At 36.6% G+C, this 21,960-nt stretch overlaps 1 protein-coding gene across 2 annotated transcripts; it reads left to right on the top strand.

The window, feature by feature from the left end:
• The first annotated feature begins 2,496 nt into the window (after positions 1-2,496).
• Positions 2,497-11,232, top strand: LOC137130981 (mas-related G-protein coupled receptor member B5-like). 2 transcript variants are annotated; one of them, XM_067511728.1, is made up of 4 exons: positions 2,497-2,569; positions 3,454-3,618; positions 5,464-5,645; positions 5,739-11,232. In XM_067511728.1, exons 2-4 carry the CDS (start codon positions 3,469-3,471, stop codon positions 6,271-6,273), a joined length of 867 nt encoding a protein of 288 aa, XP_067367829.1. In that variant the 5' UTR covers positions 2,497-2,569; positions 3,454-3,468; the 3' UTR covers positions 6,274-11,232. The 2 variants fall into 2 exon arrangements, with proteins under 2 accessions (XP_067367829.1, XP_067367837.1); XM_067511736.1 differs by lacking the exon at positions 2,497-2,569 and adding an exon at positions 2,595-2,994.
• Positions 11,233-21,960: the final 10,728 nt, after the last annotated feature.

Below are 21,960 nucleotides of genomic sequence, written 5' to 3'. Positions count from 1 at the left end.
AAGGGTGCAGACGTGACAAGGTAGTTGGAGCAGAGGAACTGACTACAAGAAAGGTGTGGACCGCAACAAGATAAAAGAAAAAGGTTCTGTTTGTAGCTGTAGAGGCACACGGTTTCATACCAAGTTCTGCGAGTTCTGTGAGTTCACACATAATTTGAGAAACTTGTTTGAGAAAACTGCTAGTGAACATGTGTGTAAGGTTACTGTTCTTAAAGTTGTATGTACAATTGATCTGTTATCGGCTAAGTTGAGAAACAAGTACAATAAATGTTCAATGTTTGTCTAACAACAATCTCCGGAGTGAAGTAAGTGCTGAAGTGTCAGGAGCGTCAGATTCGAGTAAGATCATCTCTACACTCCTCTTTGGTTTTCCTCTAGACCTCCTGCCTGGCAGCTCCAACCTAACATGAGCTGTCCCTATGATGTCCTCATTCCTGATCCTGTCCATCCTCGTCACTCCCAAAGAGAACTTCAACATCTTAAGCTCTGCTACCACCAGCTCTGCCTCCTGTCTTGTCTTCAGTGCCACTGTCTCTAAGCCGAACAACATCTCTGGTGTCACCACCATCTTGAACACCTTTCCTTTCATTTTTGCTGATACTCTTTTATCACACAACCCACCTGACACTTTTCCCCACCTGTTCCAACCTGCTTGCACAACAGACCATGAGTAGTTATACCACAGCTTGACGACAGCTCGAATGTGTCCATTTGATCAAACAAATTAGGTCCTGTACCAAAGCAGCGTAAATATTAGTGAGAACAGATTACCCACTGCTTCACAAATGTAAACCTAATGTTTTGAATAATTATAAAATTTTAGTAATTCTAAATAATTATAAAAGTGCACATGGACTTGAACAGAATTGTATTTACTGCACAATAGAAACTTTACACAGGTGTAAGCTGCCGTGAATTTAACGACATGGAAAATGACTAAACATCAACTGGATTCAGGTAAGAGAGCCCAGTTTGACTGTGTTTGTAATTGGCTGGTTTACTGTGGTGTCTCTGGGCAAGACACTGAACCCCCAACGGCCCTTTCCCATCCCCAGCTGTGTAGTGCCGGTCCAAGCCCGGTAGAAATTTGGGCGGGTTGTGTCAGGAAGGGCATCCGACGTAAAAACTGCCAAATCAACATCCAGATAATAATCCCCTGTGGCGACCCTGAACTCACGGGATAAGCCGAAAAAAACTTTTTAACATTTGGCAGTATCATATGATCGGTCTTCATTTTAATATCAAGTAAAAGGCTTTTGTAAACAATATTTTCATAGTGGAGCAAATCCTCTGGGTTCTTCTAGATCTAAATTTGACACCATTCAATGATGTGAAGGGACATTTTACTATGAATTCAGTAGCTTTGTGTAAAAAGAGACAATGAGTCCAATGGTTTTAGCTTTAGACAGGTCAAACTCAGCACAACACACCAAAGAACTAAAAGTACTGGAAAAGGAAGAGACACCTAGAAAATGCACATTTTTTGTCCCTGATTTCATTGTGCCACTGCTGCTACTCCTACTTGATCTTTTTTTTTCTGGCTGAAGGGGTTGAGGGGCCTGTTGTTGCCACTCACTTCTCCACTGTCTGTTCCTGATCCTGTCTTTAGTTTTTGGTCTTGAAATCATTGCACACAGTTTTATTCCACATTTTATACAACAAGCTTTTCAAATAAAACGTTGAAGCCATTTTAACAGCAGAAATTGAAAAATTGTGATGTAAAAGATTTGTGTTTCTACAAAAACAGTTACCTGCTAGTTATTAGTTACCAATTTTTTCCTTAGGTTTTTCCATTTTTGAGGCCTGTTGCGTAGGCAAACTTCTCTTATGAATTTCCTATGACAACAATTACGACAAAAGTTAAAGGGATAAAACATAGGGAGGCCTGGTCGATCAGTTTTAGAGCATTGGGTTGGGATGCAGAAGGCAGCGGGTTTGAATCCCACCCCACCAAGTGTAGCCCCACCCAGCCACCTACAGGCCACTTTGGTGCTGGTCCTGAGCCCAGATAAAAATTGGGTGGAATGCGCCAGGAAGGACATTCAGTGTAAAACCTCATGCCAAATCAATGTATATAACATGTTCTACTGTGGTGACTCCTGAAGAGACAAGCTGAAGGCTGATTTGTTAAAAGAATAAAGCATAAAGTGTTATTTTTAATAGTATAAATTCCAAAATGATCAGTGACTGACTCATTTCCAAAAAGCACTTCTGCTTTTTTGAAAAAACTGTTCATTTTTACATCCTAACTTAATAAGCTCTCTCATTTCCTGAGGAGTCACTAAAACGTTTTAAAACTGTTCACTTTTTCAAAACAGACTTGCAACCGACCTTCTCTGGGAAACTCATTTTATCACTAGCTTTCATAAATAAATGGCTGGTGATTCCCGTTGCCTTTTTTTTTTTACTGAGTTTCATTTGAACTCTCCATTGCTCAATATTCAGTGGAAGTAAATATGAAATGTACTTCCCTCTAGTAGTTTCCACATTAAAGCAGACTGTGTAAAGAAAAGTAGTAGACTCTAGCAAATGAAGACAAGTCTCTGGTCCTCCATCCTTTGAAGTTAAGGTTTGTTTTGCATTATTTATATTATATGGATGATCTAATACAAAAATTCATACATGAAATTCCTTTGATATAGTATCTTAAAGCTCGACAACTGTGGTTGTGTTCTCATTGGAAACATACATGGACACTATGGACAGGAGGAAAGGTTTTAATGACCGAGATCCTGATACATATGTATAAAGACTCATGTTTTTATTAAGACCAGGTTGAAAAATCCCAAACTATTCCTTCAGTACAATGCACAGTGTGTCATCACTGCTGACAGTGGTTTTACATATTTGTCTGATCATGTTTTGCATCATTCCCAAGTGAAGATCATCAGGAGCCTGCTGCAGGTTGTCATTTATCATAATTACACTGTTTGGATGAAGATGAGAAAATAATAAAGCCGGTGTATGAACGCATGCGGTTTGCAACTTTCAAAGGTAAAATTTGTCGATCACTTTATGTTCAGTGATTATTTAAAGGCGTGTGTATGTACAGTTTCAGACTGTACCTGTGCAGAATATTATAGATAAACAAGATTCATTTTATGTTTTTTCATTGTAAGGTTCACAAAGAAATTATGACATAAAAGGAACTTTGTTCTGTTGCTACATTTCGATTACCGAGAGGCGTTGAGCACTAAAGAGTTATGTCACCCACTGCAATTTGAAGCCAATTAATGATTCACTTCAGAATATTTTGTTGAATGAGAAGATGAATCTTTGACTTTCCATAGTGTCAATGTTGATGTTGTTACAGATAGTAAATGTCACAGCCTACAGTTGTTCCTTAATTTCTATGATATATTATTTGTTATAATATTTGTTTTCACATTTATATTTAGTGCAGGTGTCATTGAAATATGTGGAATATATTTAAAGCCTTTATTTCTGTTATAGGATTCACTGTAGAGAATGGGAGATTACGACTTCAACAGCACCTCACAGAACATTAGTTACGCTGGATTGTCATCAACACGCTTCATTCTACATGTGGTGATATACATTATCATTGCAGCTGGATTTCTTTCAGTCCTAGTGTCCATCTATGCTGTATTTTCTCTGGTGTGTATATTATCATGTTTAGACTTTAAACCATTGGTATTTAGAATGTGTTACATGGTTATGTTTTAGTATGTGTAAAAACTGGCTATTCTTCCTACACAGTCATTTCTACATTAATATGAAGCTGCTAAAAGTCAAGCTGATACTTCTAGGTAGAACATATTGTTTCATTTCAAATTTAATGACAAAGTCTGAAGAGAAAAATACTGTATGTAACAGTCTAAATGCCATATATTTACTGGATGTCTTGTGTCTGTTGTCTACGCTGTCTGGAAAGGACACTGATCTGACTTTGGGTTATTTTAACTTGACAAACAAAATCAGTTCTCAGTTTCGCAAATTAACGAAATATGAAATGATGGAAATGATCAAAACACTAATTGATCAGAAACGTGCAGAAAAGCGATAATTTTAGCTGTGCCAGAAGTTCCCCATCCACCTTTATGTGTTCGCCACAACAAGCTTGTTACTTAATCACTAATTGCTACGAACACATTAGCTTACATTCACCAAAAGTTATAAAAAGCTGGATGTGCTGCACTTAATGCACTAACTGTACAACTTAAAGTGCCACAGGTTCTTATGGACACTGAGGACAAGGATCAGTGATAGAGACGGATTTCATGTTCATTCTTCTTTCACCCAGTTTCCATTTGATTAAAAAGACATCATGGAAACTATGCAGTGACTTTGCTGTTATGATGTGATGACTAAATGCACACTCAGTTGTAAGTTTATTGGGCTCAGACTAAATCAGTTTAATCCAACAGTCCTGTAGTTAACTATCCTAATGTTCAGTTTGTGTTCACACTAAGAGGAATTGATTCCGTTGTGGAGTTTTTGTGTTGCTGTTTAACTGTAGTGCACACAGGAGATTGTGTTATGCAGCCAGTCCTCACTGAAAAACACTGATTCATAACATGCAGTTGCAGTCAATTATTCAACCCTAATATCAGATTATACTTTAGCTGCTTTAACTGTTTGTTATGCTCTTGATTCCTCACCTCCCTACTCTGCAGACAAAGGCAAAGAAACAGGTTAAAGTTGGAAGTGCAATATTTGTCATTAGGCAGGCAAACCACAATGTTAGCATTTAACCGCTGTACCCTACAACAGAGCCAAATGGACTAAAGATTAAAATATATTTGTGACTATGAAGTCCTCTAAAAATCTGTTATAATATGAACTTGAATTTTAAAAGAAGTCAAACTAAACTACACTGTTTACTGTGTAATCCAATGCCTTTGATGCATAGATGGATCAAACAGTGATAAAAGGAAGCATGAAACATTTCTCATTCAGACAGAGAATAGCTGGCAGCATTTTAATGTTCAACTTTTATATGGCTTACTATGGAAGCTACTGAGTCAGATGGTTCATTAAGATAGTCCTGATGACCTTTGACCCTGCCACATTCTCCAGCTCCTCCTGGGGGATCCTGAGTTGTTCCCAGAGCAACTGAGAGGAATAATCTCTCCAGCGTGTTTTGGTTCTTCCCTGTGACCTCCTCCCTGTTGGAGTTGCCCAGAGACAATCCTCTCTTAAACACCTGTATTAAGTTTGCCTGGTCTTTCAGAGGCTAAATTTCCCACAAATTGCATAGCAAACATAATGTAAACTTGATGAGTCTGTTTGAAAAATTTACCAAATGTTTTCATGACAGAATTGGTCATATCTGAAAAACAGGCATAAATCAGCCAGCGTCAGAGCCACTATTTCTATATGCACCAATGAAAATGTGATTTTTAAAAACTGCATTAATGGTTGTAACTGCAACTGGGCAAAGCAGAGTCGAGGAGGTGGCTTCATGAGCGTTTTTAAATTTTTACTAACATTTTTCTGCAGGTGCGAAAAGACAATACTGCTCCAATCTACGTCATCAACCTTCTCCTCGCTGACCTCATTCAGCTCTGCTCCATTACTGTTCGGCAAAGCACTGCACATATAATCCGGCAGACCTTCTTCTATTTATACTTCTTTGGTCTGCTGGCTGGTGTTGGCTTCATGGTGTGCATCTCCCTGGAAAGGTAGTTATGCATCTATCCAGTGTGCGAGTAGATAAATCTGTCTTTATTCCCAGTAACTCTGATGCTCCTCCATGTGTCTCTCTTGTATTACAGGTATTTGGTCATCAGATGGCCACTGTGGTACCGCTTCAGACGAACAATCAAGATCTCTCTGATGGTCTGTGTCGTGGTCTGGTCCCTTCCTCTTGTCCTTCTCCTCCCAGTCTATTTCTGGGGTGATACCTATGTTGCCCTAACCACATTTGGTCACTGTCTCCTTCTTCCGTTTCCCCTGCTCATTTTCTCACTGGTTGGGACCCTTAAAGCTCTGTCTGCAGCCAGCCGTGTCCCCCCTGATGAAAAACGACGAATTGTGGCCACGTTGGTTCTGGTGCTGATTATTTACACACTGCTGTTCCTGCCCAGCATCATTTACTTCCTGGCAAAAAACACTAGTGCAGGTTTCCTTGATGACCTGTCATTCACTATGGTTCAGTTGAATCCTATTGCAGACTCTTTTCTGTATGTTTTGCTTAGGAAAGGAGCTGTAGACAAGGTTTTGGCCTCTGTGTGTTGTTGTAGAATGGAAAGTAATGATATCAGCAGATCAACAGAGTTGGTTAATAGTAAATGTTCTGCAGTTATATAGCACTTTTCTACCTATTGGCACTCAAAGCGCTTGGTTTGTGGGTTTGGTGGACAATTGCTCTACCTCCTGCACCACAGTTGGATGTTTCTTGGTGTTTATAGTTCAACCACAGTAGAAAATTAGTTATTTTTTTGAGTAACTGAGCTCAACATCATGCTCCTGTATTTACTGGGAGGGGTCCTATAAAGAAAATACCTAGTAAAAGGCAGCCTGTAGCTCAGTTGGTAGGGCAGAGTCAATGGTTCAATCCCCTTTCCCGGCTACAAGTTAATGTTTATTTAAATAATTTTTAAAAGATTACATTTTTACATCTGTAATTTTATTTTGACCTAAGTACAATTTCACCACAGTAATGATACTTCTGCACTCTTTCCAACTCAGTTTATTACAGTTCAGTACATATTTGCAGAAGGTTTGTAACAAACTACAGGACCACAAATAAAAAGAATCTTCCCAAAAAGACAAAAGAAGCCTCATTTATTTAATTTAAACTTTTTCTGCTGTTTACTATAATCTATTACTTACAAATTTCTAGCATGTAATATAGTCAGTCTGAATTGAAAATGTTTATGCATTTTATTGTAAAAACAGAAAAATGACAACTTATGATCACTAAAAGTGACAATAACATACTGAAGTGTGTTTAATAAGATCTGTGTTTGCCAACAGCCCCCTCAAGAAAACTCATATATAATCTGGAGAAGCCTTTTAGATTCATTGTAATTAAGTAAATGCTCAATGTTTGATGGTTTAATTTATGGTAAATATTATAATGAAACACATCTCGGGTCTAATCTTGTGTCTGATTAAATGACATTAACACGTCACTGTCACTTCTCCAAATAATTTCTTATCCTACATTTTAAATGTCTTTGATCAAACCGGATGATAAAATTTTTCCCAAAATACCGTGAATCCTATGACCCCAGTTCCATATAAGCAACATAATCAATGTACTTTATATAAGTAAATTTTAGTTTTCAAATTTTTACCGGCGCTCAATTGAAAAAAAAAAAAGCTCAATTGAAAAACCTGCCATGACCACTTCCTGTTTTGTAGACAGCTGACTATCTTGTCTTCCCTGTCTTGGCCACCTCTGTTCCTTTTCATCAGCTCAAGTGAATTCACCTGCTCCACTATCTATATAACCTGTTCTACTGTCCCTCTCACTAGCTGAATGTTGGAGGCTTGAATTTTCCATTTTCTGTTCCGTTTACTGAAAACTTGTGGAAGGAGATTGTGTTACTGAACTGTGGCCAGTTTTCTCTGAGTTTCCCTCTTGGCAGTTTAAACACCAAGTGCGCAACCGACGCCAACCTCCCACCGCATTTTTACCTCCATCTTGGCTCAAATACTCTTCAAAACCACAAAGATTTACCCATTGTCTCTCTCCTCTGCCAATAGAAATCCTGCTTGTTCACCACCCCACCTCTCCAGACGCTTCTGCCATCACCTGCCCTGGATTTTTATAAATCTTGTGGAATGTTTTTCTCTTTTGTCTTTTTATGAAGATTCTATTCTCAATATGGGAAACACACAAATAATTAAATTATACTAATATTGGACAGTTCATCTGACATAGTTGAGGGGGCAGAAAGTTTTCAGTGTTGCTGGTCAGTTCATTTACATTGTTGAGTTTTGGGAGGTGTGCACACCAGGCTCTCTGCCAGGCTCTGGACCCTACTGCCAACACACCACATACCCTCTGTTCACTTCCAAATTATTGTCGGAGTATTGGCTGCCACTGTGTCAGCCTTCCAATGTTTAACCACAGCCTCTTTTACTCTGTATAACTATAACTTGGTTCTGGACCGAGTTTTGTTGGTGGTTCTGACTGGTGGTGTTTTTATGTCGTGGTCGATTTGATCATCAAAATATTGATGATGATGATGATGACTTGTATCTAAATAAATGTTTCCTTAGTGCTTGTTAACCCACATACTGAGCCACGACCATGCAACATGTTTCTTGTTCCCATAAGCAGAACATAGTGTCATATGATAAAGCAGAACCAGTAGGGTATGAAGTGTATGTGCTGCCATATGAGGAGAAATAGATAAACTAATAATCATATTAATACGAAGAAAGAGACTTCACTGGCTGTATTCTCTCCCACTGTGTCTAGTAGGGTCAAAACGGGTCACAATTAAGTGTTGTCAGCTGATCTCCAGTAGCTTCCCTTACCTCTTATCTCTGCTTTATGACTGATATCAAAATTGTACTTATCTTACAGAGATGGCTACAGCCTTTGACCGTTTCTGTACTGACCCTGGCTGTTTCTCAGTCCAGACTGAACAACAAAAATAAAAGAACTTGCACAGTCCGAGCTTCCAGACCGTGTGACACAACCTAAAGACACCCTGAGGAAATCAGAGTGGCTTAGTCTTTTAAAATACATATTGCTGACTAGCCTTCTATATTATTTACTAAATGTTTTTTCCCTCACTTTCAATCTATACTCTGTAAGGAACTTTAGAACCCCTTGTTTTACAAATGTGCATTATATTAACAAAGATTTTTTTTTTTTATTATGTTCCACATACAGGTGAATGTAACAGCTTTTTTAGGCTGATAGATGATTCAAATAATTTGTCTGCCTTGCTGTCAACTCCTTGTTACTCAGGACTTGCACACACAGAGGTTGGAATACATTTAAAAAATAGTAGCAGACATAGAAAACATGCACTTGCATAACTAATAGTGTAAATGCCAGTCATGACACAAAAGCCACTTCCCTCTGTTCCTTCCTTACCTTATGTCAGACTCTCTCCAGACAGGCTAAAGCATTAAGTGGAGAAATGGAGTGTAACTGTTTAGGACTCCAAGCTCGAGCCTCAAAATTACTCTATGCCTATCTTTGGCTTTTAAATAAGTCACATGTTCATTGCTTTCAGGTTCTGATGTTGTTCCCAGCATTTTGTTGGCTAACTTTACTTTTAATAATTTACAGTTATGGGTATATTTTAAGACCACAGGGCCAAGAAAATTACGTGTAGAAAATCACATCTATTTGTTTGTCTGCTCGTTTTATTCACCCTAATTATCAAAGTGTATCACGGTGTAAAGCCTCTGATTAAAGTCAGAACTACTTGTCAGACAGTGGAACACCTTTGCAAACCCACTTCCCCGACAAGTTTGTCTAATTCACTTCCCTCCCCTGATTACTTGCCAAATTACCTCAGACTGTGTGTTTGCAGAGGCAAAACCAGTAGACTCTCAAAGGTAGGATTTATGTTGCTTACTTATTTTACCATATGGACAAATAATAGCTGTAAATGTAACACGTGAACTTGTGATAACACAAGAATCAGGAATGCAAATATTTATGCAAACGGTGAAAAGCTGTTAAACAGTTTAGTTTCATTTTATCCACATTCATCAGCTCAATGCGAACAGACACAGACACATTGGTGTGTGGCTCTGTGACAAAATGTATAATTATGATAATAGCAAAAAAAAACATGTTTCAACAATAAAATCCAAGTAATATGAAGATTTAATGTAATTCCTAAAAATGACAATTTAAACGTGAAAACTGTCTGTGGGACAGTATGATCATTCATTAAATTGGAATAGAAAACGTTCTCAGACTGCAGTGTGACTGTCCTCTGTTCCATTTCCTGCCTCCCTGACTTTTATTTTGTATTTCCCTGTTTCCACATCCTGCCATGTCTGTTCTGCCACTTTACACTAATAACCACTCCTAATTGTTTTCACTTGTTCTCCTGGCTATTTAAACCTGACTCTCGATGTGACGGAACTGTCTCCTGTGGGCTCCTGTTTTAGACTGCAAAAAGATAAAAATACATATCTTGAGGGACAAAGATCTGCATCAGATCAGAATCAGTGTGTATAAATAAACAGGGTCAAAAACATCACACTATGTAACTTGTTATTTTGAGTGTGCTGACAGCTTGCAGGTGTGATATAATTGTGTTGTTCTAGACTGTGGGATCATCTTGAACTTTATCCAGATCTCAGTAACAGTAATTTGGGTGCATTAACATAAAAGAGGAAGTACAGATGAAGCTGCAGTGGAAATCTTTAAATAAAAATAAAATAAACAATTTACTCTTAAATGTAGTACCTAGTACTGTGTGTAAGTGTTGAGAGGTGCAAAGAATGTTCCAGTGTACAGTTTCTTTTTATTTTTTACTAATTCCATCACTGTCAGGCTAAAATACTGGTTTACTTCATGATTTATACTGTACTGTAGTTGTACTGTATTTGTGTAAAAAGCTACAGATGTTACAAACCTTCTCTCTTTCAGATTTCCCTCTAAAGAATGGAACATTTTTACATCAACACCCAACAGGGCAACAGTTTTGGTTACAGCAACAAAACCAGCCATGTTGATAGTAATGTTGAACCGACATCATTTACGTCTTGACGTGCATTATCATTTCTGTCTTCCTTTGACCCTGATGACCTGTTACTGTTATACATTTGTTTTTCAATTTTAGTGCTTCAGCACATCTAAATTAAAGTAAAATTATACATCCTATGATCACGGTTACATATTTTATTTTTATTTTATTTTATTTTAAATCATTTGATTAGTAGAGGATTGGGTTCTTTAGGTCTTTAAGTCTAACTATATTGTTGCTCATTTTTCTCTCTCTATAGATAGATAGATAGATAGATATGAATGACTTGTTCCAACACTATTTAAATCTAACATGTTGTCAACATGACTTGATCATCAGTATATTCAGGTCCGCACTCAGAACATGTCTACATCTGCTTTGTCCACTTTTACCAATGTTTTTTTTTTTTTTTTTTTGCAGGTGCAATCATGTTGCTCCGATCCACGTCATCAGCCTTCTCATTTCTGACCTCATGCCCTCTCTTATTACCAGCATGTCTTTCTTTTTACTCAAGCTCAGTCCTCTGGCTGATTTGTTTATGTATGATTTTCTCAGGAAAGGGGCAGTAAACAAGCTTTTGGCTACTGTGTGTTGTTGCAGAACAAACCACAGCAATATCAGCAGATCAACAATGAATGAAACACAGTCATTTCCATTAAGGCAGAGAATGAAGAGGTGAGAAACAAGTACTAGAAATGTGGCCCGACCCATCCTATTGCGTGAGGGACAGAAGTTGGTCAACAATACACAGAACTGCTGAACATACATATATCATACCATATATTGATGTAAACTTTTACAGACCACAGGGTCAGTGGTTCAATCGCTGGTCTCAGTTATATGTCGAAGTGTCTCTGGGCGAGACACTCAATGCCCAAGAGCCCATCCCCAGCTGTGCAGTGCTGGTCTAAGCCCGGTAAACAGGAAGTGAAAAATATAATATTTAATTTAACCACCCTGACATTTTAGAAGGATTTCATTGATTATAATTTTGAATGTTCTGCATATAACACATACGACTTGATTTTCTGTTTAAAAAAAGCATGCCTTAAATTTTAAAAGCAATTGTGAGTTTTCATCATCATTATCACCCTGGAATAAAGTCTCTTCCCCACTGTTGTTGTCATTGATGATCATATTCTTAATTTAAATTTATTTTTTTAATTTGCATTCTTTTATCTGCATTTGATAATGTGACCTGATTATTGTTAAGAAGATCAAACTTGTGTTTTCTGTAGAGATACTGACATAAGATTCTCCCCTAAATACAGTGGGGAAACAAACAAAAATCATAAAAGAAGATGGGCTAAGGGACTTTCTCCCTGTGACTGCTGTACATATAATTTATCCAAATGCCTGTTCTATTTTATTCAGTTACTGTATGATTGTAATTCATACTACAAATTTGAGCATAAAAAGAATATAAATACACAAACTTTTGCAAATAGCAGGTTATGGTACTATTAGATTGCCTAATTTGTTAATGACACATCCATATTTGTGGATTAAGGGCATCAATAATTTAACTTATTAAAAGGAGGCTTCATGGAAGACTTCATGTTTGATCACTAGATGGAGACATGGAGCTGCATACTGTACAGGACAGTGGTTAATGGTTTGTTGTAATGTGGATCTGCATCAACACTGATATGAAGTTCATATGGTCATATATTGTGATACCTACAGAGAGTTTTTTTTCTCACTTACTTAAAAAGCATTTGTTGGGTTTTCCCTAACAATCTGTAAAGTCTTTACCTTATTATGTAAAATGCATTCAGACGATTTTATTGTGATTTAGTGCTATAAATAAAGTTGAATTAAAAAGAACTGAATATACTATTCTGTATGCTGCCAATAAACACACTCTTTATGTACATTAATGTAATAGTCGTGTCCTGAATCTTTGGTATTTAATTTAGATCTGATATCTGATTGTAACTGTTTTGGTTGCATATATGTGTTATTATTGAAGCTGATCTTAAAATTCTGTAGACAGAGCAGAGGAGGAAGAGTTGGAAGAGGGAGAAATCCTAAATTCTGTTGCATGACCTTCCTGGATCACTACAAGTTTGAACAAATTGTAAATATTTTAACATAGTGAAGTCAGAGGGTAGTTTAAAAGCATTAATGTACGTTAACATTCTAAACTAAAAGTTGTCCTTCCAAAATAAAACTAGATGGAAGCAGAGTTACTCTGTTTATCAATATGATGAGTAAAGGGTTGAGAAGATAATATTGAGGAACTCACTTTGAATGTTATCACGCCATTCAGTGGCCATAATCTGTTGTGATCAGAACAATACAAATGGGGAGGTAGCCACACAGGCTTGTAGGTCATTACTATGCAACATTATGTACCTGAGTGTTGTTGAAAGAAATAATGGTTAGTTTTAGGCAGAAACACAAAATGTTTAGCACTGGGGAAGTAAGTTCAAATACATCCGAAGACAACAGGTGTATAACCCTGCAGATAAAAAGCTGAGGAGTGCAGGTTTTCTGTTAGTTCACTTTCAGCCAAATGCATCATTGTCTTCCTTTCATCATTCAGAAGAATCCTGAACAGAAAACTAAAGCAACCAATGAGCTTTTAAGGGAAAATAACAAAATTGAACTTCCTTTCTCGTTCTCCCCAACTTCCTTTGCACATCAGTTAAAAGTTTTATGTCCCACATGTCTTTTGTAAACCTATTCGAATGAATGCTGGGAGTTGACAGTGTAAAGTAGTTTGCAATATTGTATCTAAAATAAAAAATTCTAGATTCTGGTTATATATCATTTGCTTTGTTTTCATCGTCTTTCCCAGGGCAAAATTTTCCTCGTAAAATTAAAGTGCATGACCAAAGTGAATGAGGCATAACTTATCTCTGTTAACATGTGTCCTTACATTATTTGTGCAATCCTCCCTGAAATGCATGTCCACGCCTCGCAAACACAAGACACCATGATTGGTCCAAAATGTGTCATATCTGAAAGACAAATGCAAATTTTACATGGCAACTATTTCCATGTGCTTTATTCCCTGTTCCCAATGTTTTCCTGCAAGTGAGAAAGGAACGTTAATCAACGTTTTCATCTCGGACCTCATCCACCTCTGCTGCATGATTGTTGAGGTGGTGCAGTGCTTCCCGAGCTTTGAAATCATTTACATTTACCACTTTGTTGTAATGACTGGTGTCGGCTTCATGGTGTGGTGGTACCATCTGTCTGATAAGTGTGTAGCTCCATCTGTGGCAGATAAATTTTTCCCTACAGTGCCATTTTGTCCCTGGCAGAAACCACTAGAGAAAACTCATTACTCACTGAACTGTCATTAATTATAGTTCAGTTCAGCCCTATTGCAGTTTCTATTCTGTATGTTTTGCTTAGGAAAGAAGCTGTGGACAAGGTTTTGGCCTGTGTGTCTTGTTGTAAAATGGAAAATATTGATATCAATCCTTCAACCACAGCAGAAAATTAGAGCTGAGATCAGTACCACAGTTAAATCCACTGTTATTAGTAAATTTCATAGTAACTTCTAAAATGTATTCTAAGCCAATATTCTGTGACATATACATATACACACCCACACACACACATGTGCTTATTATTATTATTTATATAAATAAATAATTAATTAGAGAATTCGTAACATTGCGTTTTCCGCACACACAATCTTACAAATTCTCAGTTCTTAAGAAAGATGATAATTCTACTTTTTTTATTATTGAGGTCATGGTGGGTGGTAGAGTCGTACTGGAGTGCATTATAAGAAGAGGTGGTTATGAACTTTTGGCCACTTCATTCATTTTAAATAAGAGTATCTAATAAAGTGACCACTGACATGTAATTACATACACACAGCCACACACAAATATTTACATATATATGGCTTAAATAAATATAAAAAATATATTTAAAAAAATATGTGTTTATTAAATGTGATGAACTAATACATTCTGAAGTGTCATTATGAGTTAACCAGCTTTCAGTGCATAAAGTGGTTACAATCAGCTCCACCTTAACCAACAGTAGATTTTGACCCTTATTTTGTATTAATTACTGTATTTTAGCATAATTACCATCATCAATATTCTTATTTTTTCTTAGTAGAGTAATTTTACGTTTGTACTTTAAATAAAATGCAGATAATACTCTGGGTACCATTACTTGAGTAACAGATTTAAAGTGGTTCTTGTAGTGGAGAATTTTGTTGGGCCGTTTTCTTTTGGCTTGAGTACTGAGTTTATTTTTACCATCCCTGCGCGCAGTCTATCACATTTCGCTGTGTATGGGGCTGTGTAGCTGCAGACTGCTCAGTGTGGACATGCTGATCCTTGTCCTCCTTCACCTTATTAAGAACATTAGTGCCAATGTTACGGCTGATCGATGTAAGGGATATGTATTTGTGTAATACATTATAAAAATATGCAAAATCTTAATTTAGTGTTAAAACACTTGATGCACCTTCTCCCCAGCCAGAGATTCCTGCTGGGATTGTGTGTTGATTCCTTTCAAACTAACATCTTATGCTTTATTGTGCCTCTCCTACACTGTTATGATTAAGTTTAAATTCTGTACACATCACTGAAAAAAGGTTTGACTGACCCGGTGATCAAAAACCAATTTAAACACCAACACGGATTGCTAACAGGAGGCCTGCTACATAAAGAAACAACTAAAAGGCCACAAGCTGAATGTGAAGTGCAGGTTATTAATAACTGCACAGTGACTACACGGCTTATAAATCTTCTGTATTTTACTTTTGGCACATTTGGTTTTGTCTTACTGAGGAAAGACATTTAGAAGCGGTGTTGGCCAGGCTGTTTTGCTGCAGGTTGGAAACCAGAGGAAAAATAATGAAACCAATGTCATCAATGTGTGTAAACAATCACACACACCATGCAAATTCTAGATGAAGATAAGAAAACAATGAAAACAAATATAAGCTACATCTTATCAGCACAAAATCAGCATTGTATGTTACACAACAAAGCACGGTTCAAAGGTATGTAAATAATATAAATATTCATTGTGTTTCCCCAGAAACGTGTTTAGGACCAAACAATTTTAAAGTCTAACTGGAACGCTAACTTAGCTTTTATTATTTTGTGTTTTTTATTATTTTGATGTACAAAGTAATTTCTATATTGACTTTATGGATTTAAAGTTTTAATACAAAGCTAATAAATTATGTATCAAAAAAGATTAACCTGCCTCACAAATGATGACTGAACCAACAACTGCAAGGTTGGTGGACAACCGCTCTACCTTCCTGCGCCACAGTTGCCTCAATGCACAAAGTCAGTTCAAAACAAAATGGGAGCCAGCTGAAGCTGATAATGATACTGATAATGACAGTAAAGTTGGGAGCACTGCAGAAGGGTAGATCGGGAAGTGATCATTTCAAAACAAAGGTCCAGAGGTGGAAGTGAAACTGGAGAGAATGACGGACCTGTCATTCTCAGCTTGCTGAGTAGTTCTTTGTACATATTTTGCTTTTTGTGTGATAGTTTAAACTTATGTGTGCTATGGCAGCAGAACATTCTGTACAGAACAGTGAACAGTGGCCCGGGCACAGCATCATCAGACTACAGGGATGCTTCAAAGCCACTGATTGAATTGGCCTCATATCCACATCCTGTACCTCAATGAGCAATTAGACACAGTTTCATCATACATCTCCTTCTGTGTGGACTCATCATCATTCCAAACAAAACTGTCACAGTCTTCCCCAACAATGTTCTTCACTGGCTTTGAGAAGAAAAAGAAGAAGGTCAACAGGGAGGTCAAGCACACCATTCAAACTGTCAAGCTTTGATGGTGATGGTGTACAAAGACAAAGTTGGGCAATCTTTTGTTGAAGGTAACCTCAGCTCAATATTTATATAATATTTATATTACTGAATCTTTTAAATGCATTCTTCGTCTTTATGGGCTCAAGTTAATATTTAAACAATGTTTATTTAATTCATGGGTGACAATGGTTGCTTTTGTAACCTGTGTAATACCTCAACAATAAACCTCTATAAGAATAAGTGTTTGGGTCACTAGGTTTTGAAACAAGGGCAACTGACATACAGTCAATGTAGTTTCAACAAAATGATCAATAATTTATTACAAAGAGGATTAACATAGATTTCCCAACAATAGCAGCCTGTTATTTTCTTTAGCTGTGAAGTTCCCAGTCCAATAGCCCAGTTTGAGTCCTTCTTTGGAAGAAAGGTTGGACATATAGACTCTGTGTCTGTATGTGCATTGACACCTACTGTTTAAATGAGATCTCAAGTTTATCTGACCCAGATTGTTCTTGTCATTTCAGGTGTGATGTCGAAGAGGAACAATCCATCCTCCCACGCTCTGAAGGTGGAATCCTGGCTTGTTAACTTTTGACTTGGACTCGAGGAAAAAATAAAACAATAAAACACATTCATAGAAGAAAAATAGCTCTTGATTATTTTTTCAGTAATTTAGTTACTTTGACGACTTAGTAAATATGTATCTGTTGTTCTCGTCCCGTTATTTTATTGACAGCTTAATTCAATGCAAAGCAATGATCAGGCCTGATCCTGCCTTTGTGTACTTGTACCTGTGCTCGTATAGAACGAGCGTTATTATATACATCGATCAGGCTAAACATTATGACCAACCCAATTAAGCTGCTTTACTTTTACAATGATATAATTTCTCAGTTTTTTTTTGCAGATTTTGGTAGAGTGTAACTAAGAACTGACTCTGTCTCATGTTGATGCAAACTTCACTTGCACTCTGTAGTGTGTAATTTTATACTCTGCATTTAGCTTAGAAAGTTGAATTACTAAATTATTAAATGTAGTTTGAGATTTATACAGTTTCCCACCACATGTACATGAACAGCTGTACAACACAAATGCATAACAGTGAGTAAATGTACCATTTAAATTCATTCCTAGATTATTTTACTATGTAACATACAACATCTAGCACAAGGGCAAAGTACAAGACTTACTGATAAAATTCTACACCATAATTATACACTGTGGTTTACAACGAGCTTGTGGTCACAATATGAACATAATATACTCAAATAAATCATTACGATAATACATTTATTGCACCACAAACAAAACCTTCACCTCTGTCAACATGTGTTTTCCTACTTTTTGCACAATATATTTTTAAATCCTTTTACAAGATTTATTAACTTAAGTAAATAAAATTAAGTCCTTGTGATTATACAAAGACTAAATCTGTATTAAACAGTTTTTTAAAAAACAGTTAGATATTTATTTCTTTAAACAAAGTCGGGATTTGTACCTTTGACTCACTGAATTCAACCCAGACTAATGAAGCTACCAGTGGTGAAAAGTTCAGTACTTTTTCACGTATATGTATTTTCTTAAGTAATTTAATTATGGCTACTTTACCCTTTGCTCCACAAAATCTAAGAGCAAATATCTAAACATTTTTCTCCACTTACATAGATAGAGAGATGAAGAGATAGAAAAACAAATTTACCACAAGCTGTATCTTTGCAAATGTAAAAAGTCATCTGACCGAAATTCTGAAAGAGGAAACACATTTAGTCTTCTGGCTTTCACTGGTAAGATTAATGCTACTTAACTGATCTAAATTTTATGGTTTATGTATTTCCTAAAGACTTATAATGTATTGAAACAAAGGAAAATGAGGAAAATGTGAATTCACATAAATCTAAAAGCTGTTGCAAGTGAACAGTTTAGAACTTTGAAAGACAGTCTGTTTGTTTCTCTTCTCTAAATACAAGAGAAACATTCTGGACAAATAAGTTGATATAATAGCCAAAAAAGATTTAAACCAGCCTAGTGAAGTTCCTTTAATCCCAATGTCATATTCTAGTCTCTGTAATAAAATGTTCAATGGTATTAAATGCAGCACTAAGATCTAATAGAACAAGTATAGAGACGAGCACATTATCTGATGCCATGATGGTGATTCTTACAAGTGCTGTTTCTGTACTACGATGATCTGTAAGTGCAACTACTTTTTCAAAGATTTTAGAAACAAAGACAGGATTTTTTAAGTAGTGGTTTTATTACAGCTACATTATGGACCTGTGCTACATAGTCTGTTTCTCAAGATAGATTATTGATATTTAATACGAACATATCTATTAAGGGTAAAGCTTCCTTGAGCAGTTTAGTTGGAATAGGGTTTAGCAGACAGGTTGTTAGTTTAGATGAGGTAATAATTGAAGTTAGCTAAGCGAGATCTATGGGTAAAAAGCAGTCTGAGAGGGATTGGGGCCTTATTGATGATTCTAGCACTGTTGTATATGAAGATCTATCTGTAATATTTGGGGAAGGATCTGGTGAATTCTTTCTCTAATAGCTACAATTTTATTCATAAAGAAAGTTGTGAAGTCATTGATGCTCAGAGTTAAGGGAAAACTAGGCTCAACAGAACTATGGCTTTTGAACCAGGGGTTGTTCGTGTCTTCATGTTTTTCCATGCTAAATGTAAATCTCCTAAAATTATTGGAACACCACTTCCTTTTTAGCTTTCGTGTTGCCTGTCTTTAATTTTGAGTTTGTGAACTATACTATGGAGATCGTCTCTTCTGGTTTACTGCCTTCTTTTTCAGAGGGGAAACAGTATTGAGTATTGTGTGTAGTGAGGCTGTACAGGAGTAAAGTTAAGGTGGCTACTCACCATTGTATTGAGACTTGGCATAGTAAATGGTGAAAGAATCATTTCTTTAAAGGATGACTTCACCAATTTTCAACTTGCTCTCTAGGGCTTTAGTTTAGGGGGAAATTGTAGATTAATGCTTTTAAACTTACCTCTGACTTCACTATATTAAAATATTTCTCTGCTTCTTGATGACATCCCTTAGAGAAATTTTTCATTATTAGTATTTCAGATGATGTCATCTGGGGGAGCTTTGAAGAAGACGGTTGACCATGATTACAAACTTCATATTTTGAGCAACAACATGATATAATCTGAATAGAAGATTCCTCCAAGTGATGTCATCTGGAGGGATTTTTCAGATAGATGTAGAGATATTTCGATATAGAGAAGTCAATAGGGTTAGGGTTAGGGTTAGAATAAAACATGTGCCATAAACAGATAACAAAAAATAAGAAACAGAATAAAATAACAGATAACAGAGAAAATAATAAAATAATGTCAAGTCAGACTGTGTCAAAGGCCAATGAAAAAAAGTGGGTTTTAAGAAGGGATTTAAAAACAGGCAAGGATGAGGCCTATCTGATGTCCAAGGGCAACTCGTTCCATAGTTTTGGAGCAACCACTGTAAAAGCTTGGTCTCCTCAGCTTACGTTTAGTTGTTGGTACAAAATCAGCAACCGGTCAACTGATCTAAGCAACCGTGGTGGAACGTATGGATATAGATGTCACGGCCGTGAGTCTTAGTCTTGTTGCCTTGGTGATTGGTACTTCCTCACTCTGTTTTCCTCTCCTCTCCTCTCCCTGCCGATCTGCAATTAGTCTCATGACGCGCACCTGTTTTACATATTCACGTCTGATCATGTTTTGTTTTGTTCCCTAAGAACAGCAAGTGAAGATCATCTGGAGCCTGCTGCAGGTTGTCATTTATCATAATTACACTGTTTGGATGAAGATGAGAAAATTATAAAGCCAGTGTATGAATGCGTGCAGTTTGCAACTTTCAAAGGTAAAATTTGTTGATCACTTTATGTTCAGTGATTATTTAAAGGCGTGTTTATGTACAGTTTCAGACTGTACCTGTGCAGAATATTATAGATAAACAAAAGTTGATTCATTGTATCTGTTTTTTCATTGTAAGAATCACAAGGAAATGATGACTGATAGATGATTGTTACAGATAGTAAATGTGACAGCCTACAGTTGTTATTTGTTTTCACCTACATTTATATTTAGTGCAGGTGAAGATGCACCTCATTGAAATATGTGAGATATATTTAAAACCTTTATCTCTGTTATAGGATTCACTGTAGAGAATGGGAGATAACGACTTGAACAGCACCTCACAGAACATTAGTTACGCTGGATTGTCATCAACACGCTTCATTCTACATGTGGTGATATACATTATCATTGCAGCTGGATTTCTTTCAGTCCTAGTGTCCATCTATGCTGTATTTTCTCTGGTGTGTATATTATCATGTTTAGACTTTAAACCATTGGTATTTAGAATGTGTTACATGGTTATGTTTTAGTATGTGTAAAAACTGGCTATTCTTCCTACACAGTCATTTCTACATTAATATGAAGCTGCTAAAAGTCAAGCTGATACTTCTATTTATAACATATTATTTTATTTTAAATTTAATGACAAATTCTGAAGAGCGAAATACTGTATGTAACTGTTTATATATTCACAGTCTAAATGCTATTTATTTACTTGATGTCTTGTGTCTGTTGTCCACCGTGTCTGGAAAGGACACTGACATGGGTTTGGGACATGGTGTAAGGAGTCTGTGACAATTTTGGGACAGTAAAGAAAATTATTTTACCAATGCGCACATTTAGTTTTTAAAGGTTAACTAGAGCAAGCAAAGAAATATTTGTATCAGGATATCACATGATATCAGATCGTCAAAACACCACTGAGATTAGTGAATAAGAAAAGATAATTCTTGAGCAGCTTCTTCTCTCTAATTATGAGTGAGTGTGGACCTCAGACAAGTGTCCCTGTCTGCAGCAGAGAGGGAGCAGACAGCTCAGGTAAATTCAAGGTTAATTTAACTGGATCAGTACTGGTTCGGGTGTTGGCCTAAAATCTCAATTTCCCAAATTAACGAAATATGAAATGATGGAAATGATCAAAACACTCATTAAACGATCAGAAACATGCAGAAAGCGATAATTAGAAGTTCCCCATCCACCGTTATGTGTTCTCCACAACAAGCTTGTTGCTTAATCACTAACTGCTACGAACAATAGCTTATATTCACCAAAAATTATAAAAAGCTCGATGTGCTGCACTTAATGCACTAACTGTACAACCTAAAGTGCCACAGCTTCTCATGGACACCGAGGACAAGCATCCGTGATAGAGACTGATTTCATGTTCATTCTTCTTTCACGCAGTTTCCATTTTATTAAGAAGACATCGTGGAAACTATGCGGTGACTTTGCTGTTATGATGTGATGACTAAATGCCCACTAAGTTGTAAGTTTATTGGGCTCAAACTAAGTCAGTCTAATCCAACAGTTCTGCAGTTAACTCTCCTAATGTTCAGTTTGTGTTCACATTAAAAGAAATTGATTCCGTTGTGGAGTTTTTGTGCTGCTGTTGAACTGTAGTGCACACAGGAGATTGTGTTATGCAGCCAGTCCTCACTGAAAAAAACGGATTCATAACATGCAGTTGCAG

Source organism: Channa argus, chromosome 1, assembly GCF_033026475.1.
Source record: "Channa argus isolate prfri chromosome 1, Channa argus male v1.0, whole genome shotgun sequence".
Taxonomy (NCBI): domain Eukaryota; kingdom Metazoa; phylum Chordata; class Actinopteri; order Anabantiformes; family Channidae; genus Channa; species Channa argus.
This window is presented reverse-complemented; position numbering and strand designations above follow the sequence as displayed.

Coding starts and splice junctions, on each gene's coding strand:
- LOC137130981 (XM_067511728.1), top strand. CDS start 3,469: ATGGGAGATTACGACTTCAACAGCACCTCACAGAACATTAGTTACGCT. Junction 3,619..5,463: donor TCTATGCTGTATTTTCTCTG/GTGTGTATATTA, acceptor ATTTTTCTGCAG/GTGCGAAAAGACAATACTGC. Junction 5,646..5,738: donor GTGTGCATCTCCCTGGAAAG/GTAGTTATGCAT, acceptor CTTGTATTACAG/GTATTTGGTCATCAGATGGC.